This window comes from Lepidochelys kempii, chromosome 21 (assembly GCF_965140265.1).
Source record: "Lepidochelys kempii isolate rLepKem1 chromosome 21, rLepKem1.hap2, whole genome shotgun sequence".
In the NCBI taxonomy this organism is placed as follows: domain Eukaryota; kingdom Metazoa; phylum Chordata; order Testudines; family Cheloniidae; genus Lepidochelys; species Lepidochelys kempii.
In genome coordinates, this window is record NC_133276.1 from 4686276 (window position 1) to 4708945 (window position 22670).

The window sequence follows — 22670 nt, forward strand, 5'->3', positions numbered from 1 at the left end:
AGGGTAAGTGACAGACCCAGAGTCTGAGCTGACAGGGAGAGGGCAGTGGTAAAACACCTCCACCTAACTTGAGATCTTCTCTGGACCACATCTAGGGGTTCAGCCTCCGTGGACCAATCTGTCCTATGATGTCCTCTGATGATGCTGCACAGCAAAAATTGCAGTGTCACTATGATATAAGGGCTTTTGTTCTGTTTATCTAGGTACTTACTTGACCTTGATCCTTACACAGTATCCGTGCACCTCACAGTCATTAATATATTTTATCCTCACAGCCCCCTCATCCAATAAGGAAGGAACTTCCCCATTTTACTGTTGGGGAGCTGAGATAAATGGCAGCTGAAGTGACTCATCTCAGGTCACACACACAGTCTGCAGATGAGACAAAAATTAAATTTAGTAACCCAGGTCAGATTGGCACCCATGACTCTGAGGCAAAAGGCTGCCTCCTATTCCTGCTCCCCTGAGCCGGCCATGTCCCTGCGCTCACGCTGACAGCATTTCAGGGCCCTGTTGCATAGGAGTCACCCTGGCTCTATCCCGCTGTATCTGAGCTTTGCCCCATGGGTTGCTGTGTGATGGAGGAAGAGGGCCCACTCTATGCTCATCCACTGTCCGCCAGTCCACAAATGGAGCCATCGCCACAAAGAAGCCAGCAGCCAAAAGCAACAGGGAGTATTTAACAGTTTGGGGGAGTTTTCAGGGATTCCTCCAGCCACAATGAATATACTTGGCAGGAAATTGCTCTAAATCTGGCCATGTTTGCAGAGGCAATAACTCATCTCAGAAATGGAAGCTGCATTAATTTCCCCCGTGGTTTGATGAGTCGCTGTGAAAGCGTCTTCAGCCTGAGCCATCAATAATGACTTTTCACGGTGCTCTAAAAATACAAGGCTGGTGATCTCAGCACTATCCCCCTCCCATCTCCTGTCCCCCCCATCCCTCACCCCATTACCACCACGAGGAGGTTTTGCTCATAACACAGCATACCACATCAGAGCCCGCCTAGCAATGTCATAGTCCAATTGCCAGAGATGGAAAAGCCAGACTCAGAGAAAGGGCCAAACCCACAGGGACTGTGTGTGGCCAGCCATTACTCTCTGAGTTTCTGCTTGAAGCATGTATGATTTTTTTCTTTGTTTCTCAAACTCAGAGGCTGGAGGGATTGTGTTGGATCCAGTCCTGACATGGGAGCAGTTCAGACCCAGAGTCTCTGTACAGCCAAGGAAAGGAGTTAAGCCAGGAGCAAATGTTCTTCTTCCTTAAAGAAGGCTCAGAGAGAGAGAACCCAGCCACTCCTTTGTGTGTCTCTTATTGTGGCACTCAGAGGCTGGGGGTTGAACTTTCAATGCTGGGGGTAGCTAATGTGGTCTGACCTGCAGTTTTATGAAGAAGTGCATCATCCTGAAAGTAGCCTGAACCAGTGATCTAGATATGAAAGTCTCCAATCCTCCAAGCCATTCAGTCCCCTCGGTGCAGCCCTGCACTGACGTCCCCCTTTCATCCTTTGTGGTACATTGGTGCCAACACAAACTTGTAAGCTAAATGTGTTAATATAAAAGATGACAAGTCACCTGCTGAAAGGTTGGGATTCTATCCAGGTTCAGATTTCCCCGGTCAAACGCTTCTGTCTCCATTAGCTGCCGTGAACATCAGCTGCCTGGTAAAAACTCATTTGGGCTTGTAAATAGACTGGGGGAAAGATACTCACCCTGCATGGTTCTGAATGGGGTTATTTCTCACCCATCAATCCCATTTGGTCATTTAAAAGGCTCTTGTAGCGTATCTCCTGTCTTTGCTTTGCCATGTAAACACAGGATTAATGTTACCCCTTTAAGCATGGGCTCATGACGGCACTTTCCTGCTCTTCTCTGTGGAATTAAACAGCCAATTCATAGTCGAGATATAATGATGTGGCCTGTTTGTTTCCATTTGCAGAGTGAGGGTTGAACTGCCTGAACCTCTACTCCCCCACGTGCCAGAGTGTCGGGCGAGTATGTCTTGCATTCAGCATAGCCAGCCACATGCAAGATAGTATTGGTAGTTGGCGCAGATGGTGTCATTCCAGTGCATACACAAGGGGCTGGGGGACAGGGTCTCCTCTGCAGGAGCAGTGGCATTTGAGAGCTGACAGTGGGGCAGGAGAAGCTGATTATTGACGCTCTTTAATCAGAACTGAGTACCTGTGGCTTAGTTCTGTGAATTATCCTCCCAGATATGGCAGGTGACGCAGGGAAACCAAATGAACCCAAAGAGTCTTCATTATCCTCCGTTTAAATTTGATCATTCTCACTCCTGGGCATTACCAGGGTCTTTGCAAATGGAAATAGTTGCATAGCTGAGGGAGACAGCGGAAAGAGATGGAAGAGCAGCATGGAGGGATGCCTTACAGATTCAACCTTCATGTGTGACATGCTTGCTTACACTCTTTGGAGCTATGGGTCCAAGTTCCAATCTCTTCCTCCTCCTGAGGCAGACTGTCTGAGTTCTAGGTACTTCGCTCGTGGGGGGGGCTTTCAGCTGAGACCATAAAGCCATAGAACATGTCTTGATAGCTGTGCACTGACACTGAGGGCTCGGTTTTTCCCTTCAGTTACATCAGCGTAAATCAGGAGTTATACTGCTGTAAGTGAGAGAGAAGCCCATCACAGGGCACCATGGCACTTTCTGTAAAGACTTAAGGGGTTTGTCCCACTGTCTTCAGTGACAATTTCCTTTCCCCTATTGTTAAGCACGTGAGCTGGGATTTTCAGAGGAGCCCAACAGAGTTAGGTGCCCAGCTTGTGATGAAATTCAATGGGATTTGGGCACCTGTGTTCCTTTGAAAATTCCAGCCTTCTTGCCTGCGTTGCTGGTGCCCCAAACACGGAGGGTGGCTACAGGTTCAATTGGAAGCATTTGGGATGAAACGCAGGTTTCCAACCCACTGGCCGAATGAACACTGAGAACTTTTTGAAATTCTTCGGCCACTGCACTAGTCTTGGTGCAGCTTCGCCAGGGCTTGCAGTGAGGAAAGTGCCAGCATAGTCCAGCCACCAGCACTTTTACCACCATGTCATCTGGACATGCCCTGAGCAACACCAGGCAACGTGGTGGTGGAGAAAAGGTCTGGAGCCCTGAAGCCTGTTGCTAGCACAGACAGAGCTGCACTGAGGCTAAACCAGTGGTGGGAGAATTTCAAAAAATCCTCATTGTAGATGGAGATTCTGCAGAATTTCTGTCCTCTGGCTTGTGTGACTCAGGGCCTGGTACATCAGTGTCTGGCATTTATGGAGAGACCAAACCACTCATTGCTCCTATCATCCACCTAGTCCCCTAAGGTGTCTCCATGTAGGAAAAAAGAAACTTCTCCAGCACCATGTACCCTTCTATCTTTTTCCCCTTTCTGTACGTCTATTCCATCTCATCCCTTTTGTCTGAGATACGGAGCACCTGCTGCACATTTATAAAGTACCTGCTTCCCCTTTGCTGCCGTACCAATCTAGATTGGTGCTGCATTGAGGGATGGAGGGTGGCCATGTGGCACATACACATTCTAGCAGCAGCAAAAGGGTTAGCAGTATGTAGCAGTCATTTAAAAGAGGTGAGAATGCAAAGGATCCAGAAGAAACAAAGCCTAAAAACTTGAAAGCCAGCTTTGCGGTGTGAAGATCCAGATGTTTCAGTTGGAAACCTACAAAGTAGAGGTCTCTTCCAGCCCTGTGGATCTGTGAGCTCCTTGGGTATTGTTTAGTATGCAAAACATTCCAAGTCAGAACATTTTGTTCTTAGCTAATAATGAATGAGAAGCCACAAAGTGAGAAATTATTTTATTTTACTTTTGAGCTGTCTATTGGCAGTGCTTAATAATTGGTGTTCAGTTCTTTCCTTCTTTCTTTATTTCGCCTCTCTGCTCTTCCCCCTCCTGGGAGACTGAAGGAAAGCTGATATTAAATCAAATGACTGTCCTCATCCCTGGCACAGGGAGCACATGGCAGTTCAGAGACGAGACAAAGCAAGGGAAAATTAGTAACATAAATATTGATTTGGGGGTTTTCCTGGTCCTTTTTGTGTTTTATTCCCAGCACCCCAGTGAGTCAGAGGAGCAGCCAGAGGCTTTGGTTTCTGGTGTCAGGCTTTTTTGGAAAGTTGTCTCTGGAGTGTACTTTGCCCTCATTTATGTGGTCAATATGAAAAGAGTTTTCTCTGAGTCTGGGGATTGTCCCCTGCTGCCTTAATTTTCAGGAGCTTATTTTGTATTTTCAGAGACAGATCTATAACAGCATTCCAGATACCAGGCCGACCATGGAGTAAAACATGATGCCTGCTGAGAGGCTGTTGCAGTACTCTGAAGGAGCTGGTTTTGCAGCTCAGCAGACCTCTTCTGACGCAGCAGAGGGAAAGGGAGGTCGCTCCAAAACACGGCAGACTGAGTTTAAAGAATGACTTGCTGAGACCTACAGCCCAGATCAGATTTCAAAGACTAACCATGGTAGATGAGGGCAGGGAAAAGATACACAACAGGCTAAGGCTTGTGAAGAGCTATGCACTCTTCAGCTCCTTGGACCCCTTGATGAAGGAAGTGGCTTTTTTGCTTCAGCTAAGGAAAAAATTTGAGCATGTTAACTCTTTAAGTGTTGATACCTTCTGCAATGAAGGCTGTACCACAGGTGTACTATCGAGTCAGTTTCAGAGTAGCAGCCCTGTTAGTCTGTATTCGCAAAAAGAAAAGGAGGACTTGTGGCACCTTGGAGACTAACCAATTTATTTGAGCATGAGCTTTCGTGAGCTACATCTGATGAAGTGAGCTGTAGCTCACGAAAGCTCATGCTCAAATAAATTGGTTAGTCTCCAAGGTGCCACAAGTCCTCCTTTTCTTTTATCGAGTCAGTGGAATGTTGGGACATTCTGGTACCATCAGCAATAGTTAAGGGGTTAATGAAATGTGTGTTCTCAATTTTTTTGACTGTATAAGCGTGAAGTATTATAGTTGTGTATCTGCCAGGGTTAGAACACGGTTCCCTAACAGGGCTATGGCATGGCACAAGGGGTAGGTTCTGTCCACACAGGTAAGGAGAAACCATGTTATAACACAGTTGTGCCACACAGCTCTTTCACCTGCTTATTTTTGTAGCATCAAGAGGGACGGTGTGTTAATTTCAGTTTAATGCAGAATGTAACTTACAAGAACTGGTCATGCCCTATGTTAATAATATTCATTAGGAAGTTAGCCCTTTCCCAATGAGCAAACATTTCCCAGATAGATCCTGGTTTTTTTCCTCCCATGTTAATATTCACCAAACAGTCTGGAGGAATACTTGTCTGTTCTGTGGTGTTCTCCTGCTGTTTGATTTGACTGTTTGTTACTGGCTCTTCTTTATTCGTGGCTGATGGTTTGTTGCCTAAGTCACGTGCTATTGTTTCTCCTCTTTGATTGGATGTCTGAAAAATTTTAAACAGAAGAACAATGAATATGGTGGCACTTTCCAGCATGAATTTTCAGACAATTAATCATTTGTGATTCAGTTATTTGGGGATTTACAGACATTTTCATGAATACCCTCCAGATGTCATATACTGATGATAATATAACTCCTGGTGTCCTTGCAAATAGAACTCATTGCTTTTGATGGCTGAAATACTGTAACTTCTGTTTATTATTCAACAAGCTTTGCTGTTAACACAAACCCTCTTACATTAGTAGTGTCATCTGTTTTACAGTAAGAGCTGGAGAGTGCTGGGAACTATACAGACACATGGTGAGAGGCAGTGTCTGACCCAAAGGGCTCACAGTCTGACTAGACAGACTGAATGAGGGAGAGGAAGCTGTGACCCAAAGAGGGTCACACGGCAGCCCCATCAGCATTTGATATAGGACCAGAACCCAGGTCTCCTGAGTCTCAGTTCAGTTCCCCGTCCACAAGACTAGACTATGGTGCGTCTCTAGTTATGACTCCACACTACTGGTTTTTAATGCCCTGCTCTAAACAGCACCTGCAGCATTGTTTACACTGGCAAAAATAGGGCCCCTAATTCATTACCGGTGCTGCTCTGCTGCTGATAGCACTGGTCTAGGCAAGGCTAGTCATGCACTGGGCTGCTCAGACCCATTCAGAGCAGAGCTGTGATGCATTAAATGCCCCTCGCTGCCTGGAGCACTCTCTGTACTAGCCGCCCCAAGCAAGGGTGGGAGACTTTTCAGAAATGTGGCTATTGTAGACACAGCCTGAGGCTACGGCGAGTGACCAGCTGCACTGACACGCACCCCCTGTCTAGACAAGGAAAGCCGTGCTTTGCAAGATGGAGTGGGCACTTCGAAGGGCAGCTGCTAGTTTGTTTCAGGCCCAGCAGTTGCTGTTACCCGATCGCTGAAATTGGGGCTCATCCCAAGCACTAAGGGCAGCCTGAGAGTAATGACGGGGATTCATTTACAACACATTCTCAGCTAGCACAGCTGGCAACAAAAGAAACATCCTTGTCCACTGATCTAGAGCCATGCTAGCAACAGCCACTTCTTGGAAGCCTGCCTGACAGCCATGTCTGAACACATTGGCAGCACAGTTCAGGGTCTCATAGATGAGGGGGCCCCTCATCCTGTCACCTGTCCAGTGCTGCTTTCAAAAGCATTTCCCCACTTCCAAGAAAAGGAACAGTGTTTCTTTAAAGAGAGACCAGCAATCCTGCAGAGCCAGCATTAAAAACTATCATTAGGAGCCATTGTATTTAAATTAGAGATAATCTTGGGCACAATGTGGGGAGAGAATGCTGGGTGGGGCTGCGGAGAAAGCTGCAATTTCCCTTGCCATTGTCACTCTGCTGTCCCTGATTGCCAGCAACCACTGCAAATTCCAGTGATTTACTGAGCCATAGGGTATAATTTGCACCACGTGCAAGGAGTTAAAGTGCCACCAGGCATCCCTGTCAGAGTGGCTCATGACGGGCTGTCAGCTGGTCTTTATTCCTTTCTGTTCCTGAACAATCTACATACACTTGTCAGCTAAATGTGGGAGGGGGCAGGGCTGAGGGACCATGATGCCAGATCCTCCAGTGCAGAGTCTTAATGCTGTTTTGAATTTGTGCTCCAGATGTGCACTGTTCACTCAGAGATGGTGATCAGAAGATGGTCACATGGCCAAAGGCCTGTGGGAAAAGTGCAGCCCTACCTGCTAAGGGATGCTGTGAGTCTGTAACTTGTGATACCTCACTCAGTTTGAGAGGGTGAGACTAGGCCAAGCAGTTGGTTTTGCTTTTGTCCATAGTTGGTTTTCAACTTTCCAACTCTCCCACACTATTGAGATGCGGGGTCACTGGTGTGAAGGGCAGTCGTTTGTTTTGAGTTTTTTTAAATAGACATGATGAAATGTCCTCTTGTCTTTTTCTAGGACCGAGTCTGTAGCTGAGAAGATGTTGACTAACTGGTTTGCCTTCCTCCTCCATAAATTCTTAAAGGTGAGGGGGAGACTGAGTGGAGAGATCCTCTTCCTCCTTTACCCATTCTCCTTACGCTTCCCCAACTCTTCTCCTGCCCAAGACCTAGTGGGTGACTCTAGCCTTTAAAATGCCCGACAAGACCCAAAGTAAGGGGGAGACAATAGCAGAGCAGAGATCTGGAAATAAGACCTGTGTTCTGTGCATTTGGAGCTGTAGTTAAATTAGCTGAGTCTCCGCTAACTATCTCCGTGCTTGGCTTTGTTCAACCCTGAGGTTGCATGTTGCACATCTGAAATGTTGTATGGATGACAAGCCTGCAAGGAATCATGCCTGGTGCATGTCTCCCTGTCTCCATTCAGCTGAAGGAACAGAGTACCGTTGCCATCCGTCAGTGAGCCCTGACACATAGGAGGCTTTCACACCTCAGAAAAAGACCTGCCTGTGTCATCTAGTCCATGCCCCACCCAGTAAAGTGTAGTTCCCTACAGTAAACTCCTGACTGCTTTGTTCAGCATAATGTAAAATAACCCAGGTCCTGGAGCTTCTGCCGCTTCCCTGAAGCACTGTGCACAGCCTGTTGGATCTCTCTAATGGGGAATGTGCCCACCTTACTGTTCAGTGTAACTTTCCTTGCTCTGTGTAATCCCATTTCACCTAGCTGTACCCTCTGGAGTACCCCAAAACAACTCCTCTCCCTACATCATTCAGGACTGTGAAAAATTTTACACCCTGAGCGCCGTAGTTAGGTCGACCTAACCCCCCAGTGTAGAGGCAGCTAGGTTGACAGAAGACGTCTGCCGTCTTGGAGAGGTGGATTCGCTATGTGGACAGAAAAACCCCTTCCAGCGACATAGGAAGAGTCTACACTATGTCACTACAGTGGCATAGTTGCAGCACCATAGCTGTGCCACTGTAGCAGCTGTAATGTAGACATACCCTCAGATTCCTTCTCTCCAGCCCTGGGGAGGCAAGCCAAGGATGATGCCCACATTGAGTAATGGCCCCTTGGCATTGGCTTTCCTCTCCAAGTGCTGCTTTGGGCCACAGACCTGCAAACACTTACTTTGGTTGTTAAGATTCAGCCAGTGGGACCATGCATCTGCTTAAAGTTAAGCATATGTATTAGGATAAGGCCCTGCCAAAGAGGCACCTTCACCTAGATTTTGTTTTGCTGTGTGTCTTGTCGAACAGGAGTGCGCTGGGGAGCCGCTCTTCATGTTGTACTGTGCCATCAAGCAGCAGATGGAGAAGGGCCCTATCGATGCCATCACAGGGGAGGCACGCTATTCTCTGAGTGAGGACAAGCTGATCCGGCAGCAAATTGAGTACAAAACATTGGTGAGTTGGCTGTCCGTGGGACCCAGCTTTGAACTGTACGCGTCATCTCCAGCAGAAAATGACTTCCTGTAAGTTAAAAGAAGCTGTACAGGAAGGGCAGGATATATGCAGTCCTGATGCCCCAGGGTAGAACTAGCTGCGTCATGTCAGAATTGGTCCTTCATCGAAAGCACAAGCAAGAAGTACACAATTTTATGGCCCAAATTCTCAGCTGGCTCAACCCATACTCCAACATTGTGGACCACAAGCGTTGCGTGTGCAATAATCTGTGGGACGTAAGTGCATGTAATGTTATGGCCCGATTTTCAAAACCTCAGGGTGCCAGGACCAGGTGCAAATTAAGTATGTACCTAACTTGCTTGTGCAGATTGTGTGCAAACAGCCCGGGCTGCTAAAGTTTTTGGAAAATCAGGGTTTACATGTGGCATCACAGACCCTTGTCATCCTTTTTTAAATCTATCTATAGCTCCCCATGCCCGTGCCCTCCCCAAAACATAACTCCAGGGGACACCCTGAAGCTCTTGTTATACCAATAAAATAAAAACCAGCAGGATCTTATTAAAGGGGAAAAGGCAAAATGCCACATTTATTGTGAATACAGAAAGAATCATAGTAAGCAGTTAGTTATAGCTATAACATTCCATTCAATTTCATATTTATTCACACATTCATTCATACACACACACACAGGTTCTCCAAGGTTATCATCATAGTTACCAGCCTTAGAGTTGCTCATGCCAACCCATTGGCCAGGTGGCCTGGACATGAGGAGGGAGCAGGGCCTTGTCAGATGCTCATCTGATGCTCCTGGAAGTTGGTTTGCAGAATCAGACCCCAAAGTTCTCACTTTCTAGAGTTCCTTTTTATAGGAATTTCTTCCTATGCCAGTCTATGGGAATTGCTTCATCATGCTGTTGCTGAATCAATCAGCAGATGGCACATTCCTTTGACGGCTCCGTGCTGCCAGATGTTATCTTGTTCTTTGGTTCACCCATTCTTGAGGCTGTTGGGTGGATTCCAGTCTGCCCTCCGGGGGTCCTCTGGTTATTTCCACTTGACGCCTTCTTCAGCCAATGGACACTGGATTCTTAGGCTGGCACCTCCCTGCTCATTCAGTTATTATCCACACCAAGCATCCATCCACATACATCCTCTATCTCTATTTTAATCACAATTGTTAACAAAGCAAGATTAATACAACAAAAGGGTGGATAGTCTCTGGGTGCTGTTTCTGTTGTTACAGAGTATTGTTTTGAGCCTCTCTCTTAGTGAGTGGTTGTTGTTACAAAGAATTGCTTTGAGAACAGACTCTGTCTTAGAATGTACTAACACAATTAGCAGCTTGCAAGTTTCACACACAGAGGGAGAGAAACAGCACCAAAAACCAAGAGACCTCTTAATTAGTGAATACCCTGGAATTTGAACTATGGGGAATCAAACTCATTTGTGATTTTAATACAGAACTTTTTTAATATAATCCAACACTCTTAGTTTAATGAGTTTCCCAAGGAGACTCTAGATACAACAGCTGTGATATCAATGCAGAGACTGGCTTTTCAGGGGAATTCAACGTTAAGTGTCTCTGACCCATGATGAACGTTATCACTGTTATGCTGGATGTTTCTCTGAAGCCCTTTTGAGAGCCGTTTGGGTCTTCTCCCTCTCTAGATCCTGAACTGTGTGAACCCCGATAACGAGAACAGCCCAGAGATCCCCGTGAAGGTGCTGAACTGCGACACCATCACTCAGGTCAAAGAGAAGATTTTGGATGCAGTGTACAAAAATGTCCCCTATTCCCAAAGGCCAAGGGCTGTCGACATGGACTTGGGTAAGAGCAACCCTGCCCTGTGAGAAGTGGGCGGGGAGGTGGCGGGGGGAGAGTTAGAGAAGTAGCCAGTATTGGGGTAGTTCTCAGAGACATTTGTAATGTTCAGGAAGCTGATCGCATTGGCTAGAGCCAGGATGGCTCGCTTTGTGCACACTTGCTCTATCCTTACCTCCCCCACAAACACACACTACACCCCTCGGAGATGCTGTTTCTGCAGGACACAACACTGGGTCAGACTCTTGACCTGTCTTAGCCATTGCACTCTGCAGACCCTGTTAATGTCCCCCAGAAAGCTGTCTTCGTGGAGCAATTGCCCAGTGAGCAAGTGACTGACACCTCAGACCACCTTCAGCTTTTTACACAAGCCACCTCCACAGCCATGTATTGACAGTAGTGTTGGAGGGGACCCGTGGTTCAGATCAACACCCCAAAATCTAATTACATTCCCCCACCCTGGGGAAAATTCTGCTCTTAGATGCAAGGAAGCAACCCACATTGACTTCCCTAGGGCTTCACAGGAATAATCAAGAGCAGAAGTCAGCCCTTTCGTTGAACACCCCTTCCTGGGAGCTTGGCCTCTGAGAGACTCATCTCTCATACAATGTCACATGAGACGGATGTGGACAGAAGAGGCAGGTGTCTTTTCATCCCTGACCATCATGTCTGCTTGCTCTTGCCTTCCCTGCAGAGTGGCGCCAGGGCCGGATAGCTCGCGTGGTCCTGCAGGATGAAGACATCACCACCAAGATTGAGGGCGACTGGAAGCGGTTAAACACCCTGATGCATTATCAGGTAAGAAACCATCCCTGACGCAGAGCTCCCAGAAAGCAGCCAAGCGGAAGGGAAAGAAAAGCAGAAATTTAATTCCTCGGCGTCTCGTCTAACAAGACAGACAGGGAGGTCACGTTCTTATGATAAACCAGAATGGTTCGGTGTGCTCGTGCATTAGACAAGAAAGCAGCCCTGACGCACATCTTACAGAAACGAGCAGAGTTGAAAATTGACTAAATTAAAAATGCCAGCCTCTCTCACCAGATAGACTGGGTATGCAGAGAGAGGGCTGCACTGTCACTGTTAAAGATGTGGGGGCTGCAGGAGGCTATCATGTCAGAGACCCAGGCCTGGAAACGGAAGCCTAAGTGAGAGAAAGGGGAGGGCAGTATAGGAAGGGAGAGGGGTTTCTGTCTCTGAAGCATCGTAGATAGGCCACCAGGCACCATGGGGGCAGATTAGCCGCCTGATCCAGTGAGGCGGGGCACCGAGATACATGGACGACTTGTCTCTTCCAGTTTCTCACTCTCAATCTTCCTACATGTTGATTCTCCGTTCTCGTTCAGGGGATAACAAAGGCAACTAGGTTTTTAGGAACAAGGGGACGTCGCCATCACCCTGTGTCCTGCACAGCAATCGCATGGCTTCAAAATTAAAGGCAGTCACAGAGGAGTGTGCCGCCAGTTAAGGGAATATCGCCCCAAGCACTGTAAACATAAACCTGAACACTGGGAAATGTTTCTTAATCGAGAAGTGGTGGAATGTGTTAAGCTCTGGAATGAGTCTCCCAAGAGAAGCATCAGGAGCCCCTTCACTGGAGTCATTTGAAACTAGACTGGTCAGAATGCTATAGGAGATGCTGCATTCCACAGTGACCAGGATGGATCAGATGACCTACAAGCTTCTTTCCGTCTCTGACTGCTGTTAGGCTAATGACACCAGCCAAGCACAGCCTGCCTTGGGTGAGACTTGAGCAGCTAGAAAGTGTTAATTATGGTAGGTCAGAGAGAGAGATAAAGGTACGTACTCAGCCAGGTCCATCTGTCTACCACATGCTGGAATGTGCTGGAGTGTAACTGTATCCAACCACCCGTGAAACTGATTTCCAGTTAGTAGAGGCATTGTTCTTGAAACCCAGCGCTCTGTATTGTACGCCAATGGACCTGTCCATAGCCTTCCTGTAGCTTCAATGTACCTTGGAGTAACCCTCCTAATTAGTCACTAGAAGAAAGGAGGTTGGCATGTAGTACGAGGATACTTCTCTTTCTGAGCAGAATGGTTTCTCAAGAGAAGCAGATCTTTCCATGAGGTACTAGCCAGTTGCCTTTTGAACAGAAACCTTTCCCTTTTTACTTTGCTTGTTTGTTAAAGGTGACTTATCTCGTGGCTATTCAGTGGCCTCTCTTTGAAATGAGTTTCATGGGTCTTAGCTCAGTTCCTAGCAGATTGGTGTCCGCATCACAGATACAACCACCACAGCTGGCTTTTAAGTTGGCAAGCACAATTCAGGATGGGCTTGGGCCACGTATCCTGAGGTCCATGTGCTCACTTTGATTGAACTAGTGTGCTAAAAATAGCCATGTAGCTGCAGCAGGATGGGCTAGATGCCAGAGTATGTGCCTCGGGTCTCAGATGGGATTGTACTCAGGGTAGCTAGCTCAGCCTGCCACCTACATCATTGCACCTATACTGCTATTTTTAACACCACAGCTCATTCAAAGCCAGTATGAGAGTGTTTACACAAGCTAGAAGTTACACCCCCAGCTCCGGTATAGATGTGCACCAAGACAGTGTGAGCGCAAAAGAAGTGATTAATCAGAGAAGGTGGGGAGGAGCGAGGGAACTTGTGATCAGCAGGCAAGTAGGGAGGGGAGAACCAGTTTGATTTTTAAAAAATCATAATAATGGGCCCAAGCCACAAAGGTCAGATCCGAACTTTCCCAAAGGGTTGTCCCGGCCCATTTCTAGTGAAAATAAGAGCTACCTCCACAAAGCCACCCTGCCTTTCATACCAGACGTTTGTATGGTTCTGTTTGTATGTTCAACCTGTTCTTTCCCGTGGGTGAAGCAATGTTACGCTGAGATCTGAAGATGCAGTGTGCTGTGTGGGGAGATGTGCAGTTGATGTCTGCAGCAGCATTTGCTGTTTCTGCTGTGCACGTCATGCTGCAAATATGTTGCATGTGATGCTCCTTTGTGCTCTTTTTAAGAGGCAGCCTTGGCTAGTACACTGAGCATTTTGCCTCTGCCACTGACTCTTTGTGTGGCCTTGTAATTTGGCTAAGATAGCAGAGCTAACACCTTGACTCTGGCAGAAGTGCCATGGCATCTTCAGGACCCATGAGTGGTCAGAATCTTGCTTTAAATAATAATGCCTATCTCTTGTATAACACTTTTCATCAGTAGATCTCAAAGCACTTTACAAGGAAGGTCACTGTTTTTATCCCCATTTTACAGATGGGGAAACTGAAGCAGAGGTAGGGGTAGAAACCCAATCTCCTGAGTACTAGGACATGCTGAAAGTGTTAGCTGAACGACAAGCCCCTTACCTCTATACTGGGACACTGAATCAAAAGGATCGGTGAATTGCCAACACAATTGACACAATTCCTGCAGCTTCTAAGTACTGTATTCTGTGGAGGTCTCCCATCCAAGAACTAATCCAGCCTTACTCCTGCTTAGTATGATCATGCTTTAAGGTGGTACAGCTGCAGGTTCTAGTTTTTTGGACAGTATCAGCAATCATTTATTATTAGCTGGATGATTTAATTCCAAGTCTTTCTCTTAATCCCACATTTCTTCATCAGCTCTTCAAGGCAAGATATTTTTTTTCTGGGTTTTTTATGATAACGTCCCACCTACATCATAATCAGCTGATTGTCTTTGTCTACCCATTAAATCATTAATCTGATTTTCACAAGCATCCCCTGTATGGAAAAATCAAATAGAATTTAATAGGAAATGATCAGCTTTCTATAGATTATTTTTGAATAATGTTATAGAATTATTATGTGTTATAGAATTGAATAGCGAGCTGTATCCCTGCTGCTGAATTCTGTATGCTGGCTTAAAAATACCTGTAGAAAAGGTCTCGTTCTCTGTTAAATTCTCTAGGGCTTTTAGAAGAATTTCTGTAGAATCCTACAACATTTCTGTAGAACCCTATCTATCCCTGTTAAACTCTGTAGGATATGCTCACACAGATTTACCCAAGACAAATGAAGCACTCGGAGTTTAACATCAAGTGATTTACAATGACTTGTGCAGGGTTAACTCGGAGGCAGCAAACCATGAAGAGACATCACTCACTGGGAGGCTGGAAGGGCTGAGAGATTAGAAGACTATTTTTTAAATGAAAAATTAGCAACAGCCAGGGAAAATGCATATGGAAGATGAGATTCGGACACCTATAGTGGTTTGGCTACGGAATGTCCAAAGCTGGAGCTCATTAGCTGCTCTGGTATCCTTGCCAGGCCATGTCAGTAAAGAAGGTATTTGCTGGATATCTTGTCTGTTGTTCTCCCCACTCTGTTTTTTACCATTATTTTTAAAGGGGTTTCACATAGCATGTTTCAAGCCAGTGAAAGAACCAGAATATTTGTAAAGTTGTAAAAAAAAAAAAAAAAGTCAGCCAATTTTTCATGTGTTTCCAGGGTTCTATAGGAGTGTGGTGGCAGCAGGGCAGAATGGGAAAGGAAAGTATGTTACATCTGATTCTAATTTGTACACTGGTGCTTTTTAGCTGACGAGTCATTCTGCCCAAGCTTCAGAGGGCAAGAGTGCTCCCTCTATATGTGTGGAATTTTTAATACTTCTCTCCTAGTTAACTACAGCTCTGATGAAACCGTATCCAACTACAGCAGCCTGGAAATTATTGCTTCTTTGTGTGAAAATCCAGAGCTTCCTTTGTATTCCTTGCACTGGAATGCTTAGATTTCACTTTTGTGAAATTAAACCAAAGTGGCAGCTAATAACAGCCTAAGAAAATAATATCACCACTTGATCGTTGCTTCCAGTGACTTAATAAATGGGAGAAGTGAGGGAGGAACGGGGGGAGAAGAGGGGAAATAACAGAGATGTGAAGTGTTGTACTTAGTCAAATAGAAATATTTCATTTTTGCTGGGTGTAACATGAAGCCGTATTATTATTATTATTAATAATAATAACTGACATTTATATCACTTCTTTCATCCTGAAGGATCCCAAAGCACTTTACAGATCATTATACATTAGAGCTCATTTTCCTGAAGCTAAGGTGGAATGTGCCAGCTATTTTGCACTGGCAGTAGTTATTCAAACTACCTTCAGTATGAAACTGCAGGGGGAATTTAGGGAGGTGGAATGAAATCATCCCAGTTGGAGTTCGACCTCAATATCACTGTGACTCCACCTATATTCAGGGAGGGTGCTCACGGTTCCATAGTGACCACGTGTGGTCAGAAGCTTGGTTTTCTGTCTCATCAGGCAGTATTGCACCCCCTTGCACTGGGGTTGTCATTTGTATGGCAGTAACACATACAGGCCTCCAGTCATGGATCAGGGCTCCATTGTGCTAGCCGCTGTACAAACACAGAACAACGAATACAATCCGCCCCAAAGAGCTTATAATCTAAGTTGTTGTCTAAACCATGCTGCTTGCGTCTCCTCTAATGTGACAATCAGCGTAGGTCTAAAGTCTCTGGACCTTGCAAAAACAGGGAGTCTTTAGGAGGGGTTAGAATGTGGAGGAGGAGTGCATCCAAGAGGAGGCTCGAACAGAGCTCGTGCAGGAGCTTGCAGAGAATGAAGCTTAGACTTGTATTAGGCTGCCACTGGTGATCTTCAAAGGAGGGAATGATGGGCTGATTGAGTGATGAAGGTCATTTTAGCCGCTGCATTTTGGACAGAGTGGACGGAAGAGATAAGGGTGTAGGGGAGCCCATAAGGGACGAGGGGTTGACCAGGGCCCAGGCGTGTGTTTTGGCTGCAGGGACAGAATCAAAGGGTCAGATTTTCAATATGGCGTGGAGAGCCAAGTGGCAAGATGTGGCAAGAGCCTGGATGTATGCAGGGAGTGGGGAGTCAAAGATGAGTGAGCAAGATGGTGAGGCTGACAGGGAGGGAGGTGGTGTGAAGAATAGTGCAGGAAAATGGAAGTGGGGAGAGGGGTTTAGGAGGAAGAGTAAGGAGCTCATTTTACCCATCCAAGAGAGAGAATCCGATATGCCGCCTGGTCAGAGCAAGACCAGCATGAAGAGAGAAGTTCCAGAGTGATTGGTGGAGAGATGATAGATGAGTGGGTGTCACTGCATAAGAAGAAGAGGAGTCCTTAATAAGTTCTCCAGGGCAGCACCTACTCAGACCAGTATCCAGATTTATGGAATAATGCACCCTGGCTGGCAAATTGGGTATTTAGACCTAGGGGACAGATAATTTGGGGTAAGGAGGGGATGTTTTCTTTGTGTAACCCATCACCCTCCTCAGGGAAATCACTGGCTAAGCCCTAGAAAGCACATCAACCTGAAGATACTGTAGGGTTGACTTTCCTATTCCCCTGCCATACTGCATCATAAGGTTCTAAGTTCAGAATTTAAAAAATGCTAAGGTCTGTTAAATTGAAATCTGTAGATTCTTAATTAATGAAGATAAGTTAAAAACTTCCAATGACTATTAGATTTATAGGGAGGGTAAAATTAAATGCTGCCACTAAAACTTGCTATAACAGAATCTCGTTAGCACTAATGTTCATTTATAGTTTGAGTTTCCAGCGTTTAATCCTTTTTTGGTGTAATAGAGGGACCGACAATTTAAGATTCTGAAAGATAGTTTTATGACTTGTTCAGCTGTAAATCAAACTTTTAAAGTTCATAAAAATGGTTAAAATAAAAAAATGGTTTAATAAGAGTGTTTTATGGTCCATAACATTATTATAGCTGTTTTATTCCCTTTGCGTTACGACTTTAATTGGATCGCAACAATTCTTGAGATTCTCCATTTTATTGGATAAAATGTAATCTTAAATCAAAATGACCAAAAATGTCTTCAATATGTCTTCATTTATCATCCCTTTCCTTCAAGGGCTTGAATCTAGCAGAGGACTCAACAAGATAAAGAGGGGTGTCTCTCTTGTGTTAAGAAAACAGAGCAGGCTAGTGGGATTCGGTTTTTTTCCCCTTGTCGTCTTGAACAAGGTGTCATTTTGTTAGCTCCCTGCAAAGTCTGGATTCTAAAACTTTCAGCCTTCAGTGTCTGCTACTTAGCAGGTACTGTTCTACATTCCAAAGGTAGTATCACCACCTCCTGGTGGTCTAATCTCACTCACCTGCTTTCTTCTATCTCTTTGCCTTACCAGGTGTCAGACCGCTCTGTGGTGGCTCTCGTTCCTAAACAGACCTCCTCTTATAACATTCCCGCCTCTGCCAGCATATCTCGAACCTCCATTAGTAGATACGGTAAGAAGCAGGGTTAAGTGCTGGGGATATAAGGGCTCATAGGCAGCGACCTGACTTTTCCATTGCTAGACTCCTCTTTAGACTCCAGCCTGGAATCATTAGTGGAACAAGCTTTTTGGTCTCAGCTCGTCATTTTGCTTAGTTCCAATCAACAAGTGAGAGTATTCTTAACTCAGCATGCAAGATTTTACACACATGGGAATTGGGAATGTTAGTTATTATTTGCATAGCAATATGGGTAGGCATTTTACAGACAATGCCCTAAAGAGTTTACAGTCTGAATAATTGAGTCTGTTAGATGCCAGGTGCATATTTATAGCATTGTATACACAGTAATAATAATACACCTTCATAAAGGATGGTGGAGAAGTCCCTGGCACAAAGGTTTTTTCAGCTCTTTCGTTCTACAAACTGTTTAGCCAAAGATAGCTCTCCTGACAGACCCACCTCCTTTCCCAGTTTCCTGGCTCTCAAAATCTTTATTCCAGGTACCATCACGGAAGAGTTCTGCAGAGCCATCTGAATGATGTGAGACCCTCCAGCTAGCAGAACAGTATTGTGGCTCTGTGCACCATAGCAGGGGTTGTTTGCCACCTATAAAAATCAGTCCAAGTCAGAGTTCTTAGTTCCGTTTGTTCTTCAGGTGGAGTGGGGAGGGGACCCAGATGGGGGAAGTAATGCCAATGCTTGTTCATCACCATCAGGTGCAAGAGCATTTGTCAACTACAAGTATGCATGATCTTTGCTCACGTTAATATTAATAATTCTAATTGTGCAGACAAAATGCAAATGAAGATGCAGATTTACTTTCCATATTATGCATCAGTACAGCGCATGTTTAAAAATAGAATTACTAGATGCTTCCCAGCCTTTCCCCCTCCTTTCTCCCCCATGCCTTAATTAAATTGGCTGGAATATTCATATTTTTCTGCATATTAATCAGGGATGAAACTTTAGCAACTTTTGTAATAACTGTTATATTTCCTTGCGCTGATCTCCTTAACTCTTTCTGGTACTGGGAAAGGCGAGTGGAGACTTGGGAGGCTGAGTTGGCCACAGCAAAGCAAGTATTTGAGAGAGAGAGAGAGTGTGTGTGTGCTGGTCTGATAGTCTCACCAGAATGTTCTGCCCCAGGCCACAGGCTCAATGGATAGTGTGTGGGTGGAACCAGGATAATACATTTCCTTGGGGAACTGAAGCACCTCGTATCACTCTGCAGTGAGCGGGGTGATTAGGGGAGCACTCTTGCCACGCTCCAAAGAGGAATCTGTTCCAGCTCGCCAGGAAGGGTTGTGATCAGGGCTTCTGCAGGGAAGCAGTGGCATTGGCCACTGTCGGAAGACAGGATATTGGACTAGATGACCTTTGGTTTGACCCAGTATAGCCGTTCTAACGTTCCTCCCCTCCCCAACCTGCCTGCACAGGAGCCAAAAAGATACAAGCACACACTGCAGATACAACCCGTCATTGGTCTGCTGTTTAATTCAGTCACTTCTTAATTTGATCTTTTGTTACATTTTAACCACATCACTTGTTTTAAAAATAACACAGCTTCTGCCCTGTTTGGATTGTGCTGGGCAGCTGCAATCAGACTTACAGAGAGCTGACATTAAGGCCCTGATCCTGCAAACACTCATGCACGTGCCTAACATTAAGCATGTGAGTAATGGCTGTGCTTTGAATGGGACTGCGTGTGAGTAAATCAGGTTAACCAATTAGGAAGAGTCCCAGAATCTGAATGAGAATAAAGGGCTCACGGAGCTCTGTGGCAGTAACAGATGACTGTAGGGAAGAGTTGTGTGCTATCCACCTGTTGTTACTGACACTCCCCAAGTACTCCCTTGTGTTGTGCAGTCTCTGTTTCATTTCATTTTTCTTATTTCACACACATACATGGACCTGGACTGGATCAGGTGGGGCGGGGGATACAGGGAGGAGGATAGAGTAAATGGTGTTTTAAAATATAATAAGAGAGTCTGAGCTGCTCAAGTTCTCTGAAATGACACCGTCACCTTGAGGAATATGTATAAAATAAACTTGCCAGATTTTAAAGATATGATGTCATGAAAAAGTATTCAAAAGTGTACCCCTCACAAAGTCATCACATGGACATAGTTACCTACTCCCAGTGGTATCTGAGATACCACCAGGCTTCTGTATCCTTGTCTAGAAGGCAACATCACCACCAGTGCAAGCTGTTGGAATGATGACCCAGCAGATGTAGTTAGTACTTATAACAAGAAAGCAAAGGTTTGTTCAGCCCCGGGTGCCCAATCTGATTATCATAAAGGCAGCCTTCCACCTCCCTCTCTCAAATAGCCACTCTCCTACCCTTTCCCCTGGACAAGGGGCTGCTCAACTGGAGTTAAACCCTTCCTCACCGGAGACGAAGTCCTGCCCCTCACATCCTTTCCTGTGTGGCCACGTGTGGCAAATGCTGCTTTTTTAATGGTGTCTGCAATGTATTATATCTAGTTGCTCTGCAAATAATCCAGTGAAGGGGGGGTCTACTAAGGAGAGACAGAGAAGTGTTAGAAGCTGCTTCCTTTGGACATCACCGGCTTCTCTTCCCTTCTTTTCAGATTCAACGTTCCGGTACACAGGCAGCCCAGACAGCCTCCGCTCCAGAGCACCCATGATCACCCCTGACCTGGAGAGCGGAGTGAAAGTCTGGCATCTAGTCAAAAACCATGACCATGGAGACCAGAAGGAGGGCGACCGGGGCAGTAAGATGGTGTCTGAGATCTACCTGACTAGACTTCTAGCTACAAAGGTAATCACTATGCACCAGAGTCTGGCTGGAAAATGTATAAATAGGTCTGCAAAGACACAGTGCTCAGCCCCTGTCTCAAGCCTTCAGTGTCCATGAATGCAGCTTTGCGACCTGTCTGTGAATTGGACATTATCCCCATTTACACAGGGGGAGCAGGGGTGCAGAGAGGGTACGTGTGCCTGGAGTTACAGAACAATTCAATGGCAGAGCCAGAAATAGACCCCTGGTTTCCTGCAATCGCTCCTAAACTTCTAGATGCTCCATCCTTTCACTAGCACTACATGCCACTAAAAATTGAAAGAAAGCCACCATGTCTGTAAATGTCTGTCTTTACCCATCTCCTCAGCCTCGGATATCTGCAATCCTTTTGTAGTGCCCTCAGCAATGGTTATAGCACAGATTGCATTTCAGAAGCAAAAGAAAAGGTGCTTAACATTAAGAATAAAACCAATGTGCCTCAGAAGTTCAGCCAGCCCATTCCTATAAGGTTACATATACCTTACGTATTCCTATAGGGTCTATACCTATACCTTTCTGGAGCTGTGCATAGCCTGTGTCACCATCTGGTGTCCCCTCCTGCTGTTGCTGTTTAGCCGAGTGTGCATATATCCCTCCCATCACCCCGTTGGTTGCTGCTCCCATTAGGGTACACTGCAGAAATTCGTGGATGACTTGTTCGAGACCTTGTTCAGTACTGTGCACCGAGGCAGCGCGCTCCCACTGGCCATAAAATACATGTTCGATTTCCTGGATGAGCAAGCAGATAAGCACGGCATCCACGACACAGATGTGAGGCACACCTGGAAGAGCAATTGGTAAGAGCATGGGGAATGGGGGTGGACCCTACTGTTGAGCAATTATCCACAACCTGGAAAAGAATGGACTCCTGGGGCTGGGGCTTGGAGCGGGAGGAGGAGGGACGTAGTCTGTGTAATTGGAGGCAGCTCGGAGTGCACATGTGCTTCACCGAATAAACCTGATGCTGCCATAACTCCAGTGATGAGCTGCCAAAATCTGAAGAACCGGTTCCTTCAGTCACTCTGGGTCTTCGGCAGTACGTCCTTCACTCGCTCCGGGTCTTTGGCGGCACTGAGGGACCCGCCGCCGAAGTGCCACCGAAGACCAGCCATGAGTGAAGGACCCGCTGCCGAAGTGCCGCCAAAGGCCTGGAGTGCTGCCGGGAGAGTAAAAAGGGATTCTCAAGGGGAGTCTCCACAGCCAGGAGCTCAGGCGGGCCGGACAGGACGGTCCTGCGGGCCAGAGTTTGCCCAACTCTTTAACAACCGGTTCTAAACCGGCTTCTAAATTTAACAACCGGTTCGCGCAAACCGGTGCGAACAGGCTCCAGCTCACCACTGCATAACTCCCTTCTTTCATTGTTACGGAAGATGCCAGCATACACACCTTTGTGCAAATCTCTGCCCCTTTCCTTCTCTCTGGGAGTCACAAAGCTTGTTCTTTTTCTTTTCAGTGCACTTCTGCATTTTTTGTGCTTGGGGGTGATTGTCACATTCTGGCTGCCGTCAGATATAATGGAAGGAAGCACCCCTGACACAAAGCTTTGCTCATACTCTTCGATCCAAACCTCCAGTACCTGTGCTGTCCCAATTATGGGACCTCCTTGCTGCTGTGACAATGTACTTCAATTCTGACCTGTTGTGATTCAAATCAGGAACCCCCACCACACAGACAGCTCTGCCAGTGCATCTCAGTCCTGACCTGTGCACCAGCTCCCGCTGTTGATCTCAGACCTCAGAGAAGCTACAGGTTATTGACAGTGCAACAAAGAGCTAAATTGGCACTGAGAATTAAGCAAAGTGTTCCTTGCCTTTTCATTTACAACTTTAATCTGTTAAAATCTGGTTATTTTTCTAAGTATGAAGCATCCAGGAAACTGCCTGTTAAATTATTTAGGGGTTATTATAGGATAAACTAATACCACTCCTACAGACCTTTTTCACATCACCACTCAGACAAATGTGGTTTTGGGTGTAAATTCTAGACCCCTCCTTTCATTCCAGGGGTAGGAATTATTAATTGTTGTTTGTACTCCAGTAGTTCCCAAAGGCCTCTGTGTGCACAATAAAATATAGCTCCTTCCCCAAAGAGCTTACAGTC

General features: G+C 45.9%; 1 protein-coding gene across 2 annotated transcripts in view; it reads left to right on the forward strand.

The window, feature by feature from the left end:
• Nucleotides 1-22670, forward strand: part of PLXNA2 (plexin A2) — a 320304-nt gene that overhangs the window by 286005 nt on the left and 11629 nt on the right. For both annotated transcript variants that reach the window (XM_073319575.1, XM_073319576.1), the window contains 7 exons: nucleotides 7362-7428; nucleotides 8602-8748; nucleotides 10417-10576; nucleotides 11265-11368; nucleotides 17680-17779; nucleotides 20362-20552; nucleotides 21198-21367. In XM_073319575.1, the coding sequence (XP_073175676.1) occupies nucleotides 7362-7428; nucleotides 8602-8748; nucleotides 10417-10576; nucleotides 11265-11368; nucleotides 17680-17779; nucleotides 20362-20552; nucleotides 21198-21367 (939 nt within the window). The remainder of the gene's footprint in view (nucleotides 1-7361; nucleotides 7429-8601; nucleotides 8749-10416; nucleotides 10577-11264; nucleotides 11369-17679; nucleotides 17780-20361; nucleotides 20553-21197; nucleotides 21368-22670) is intronic.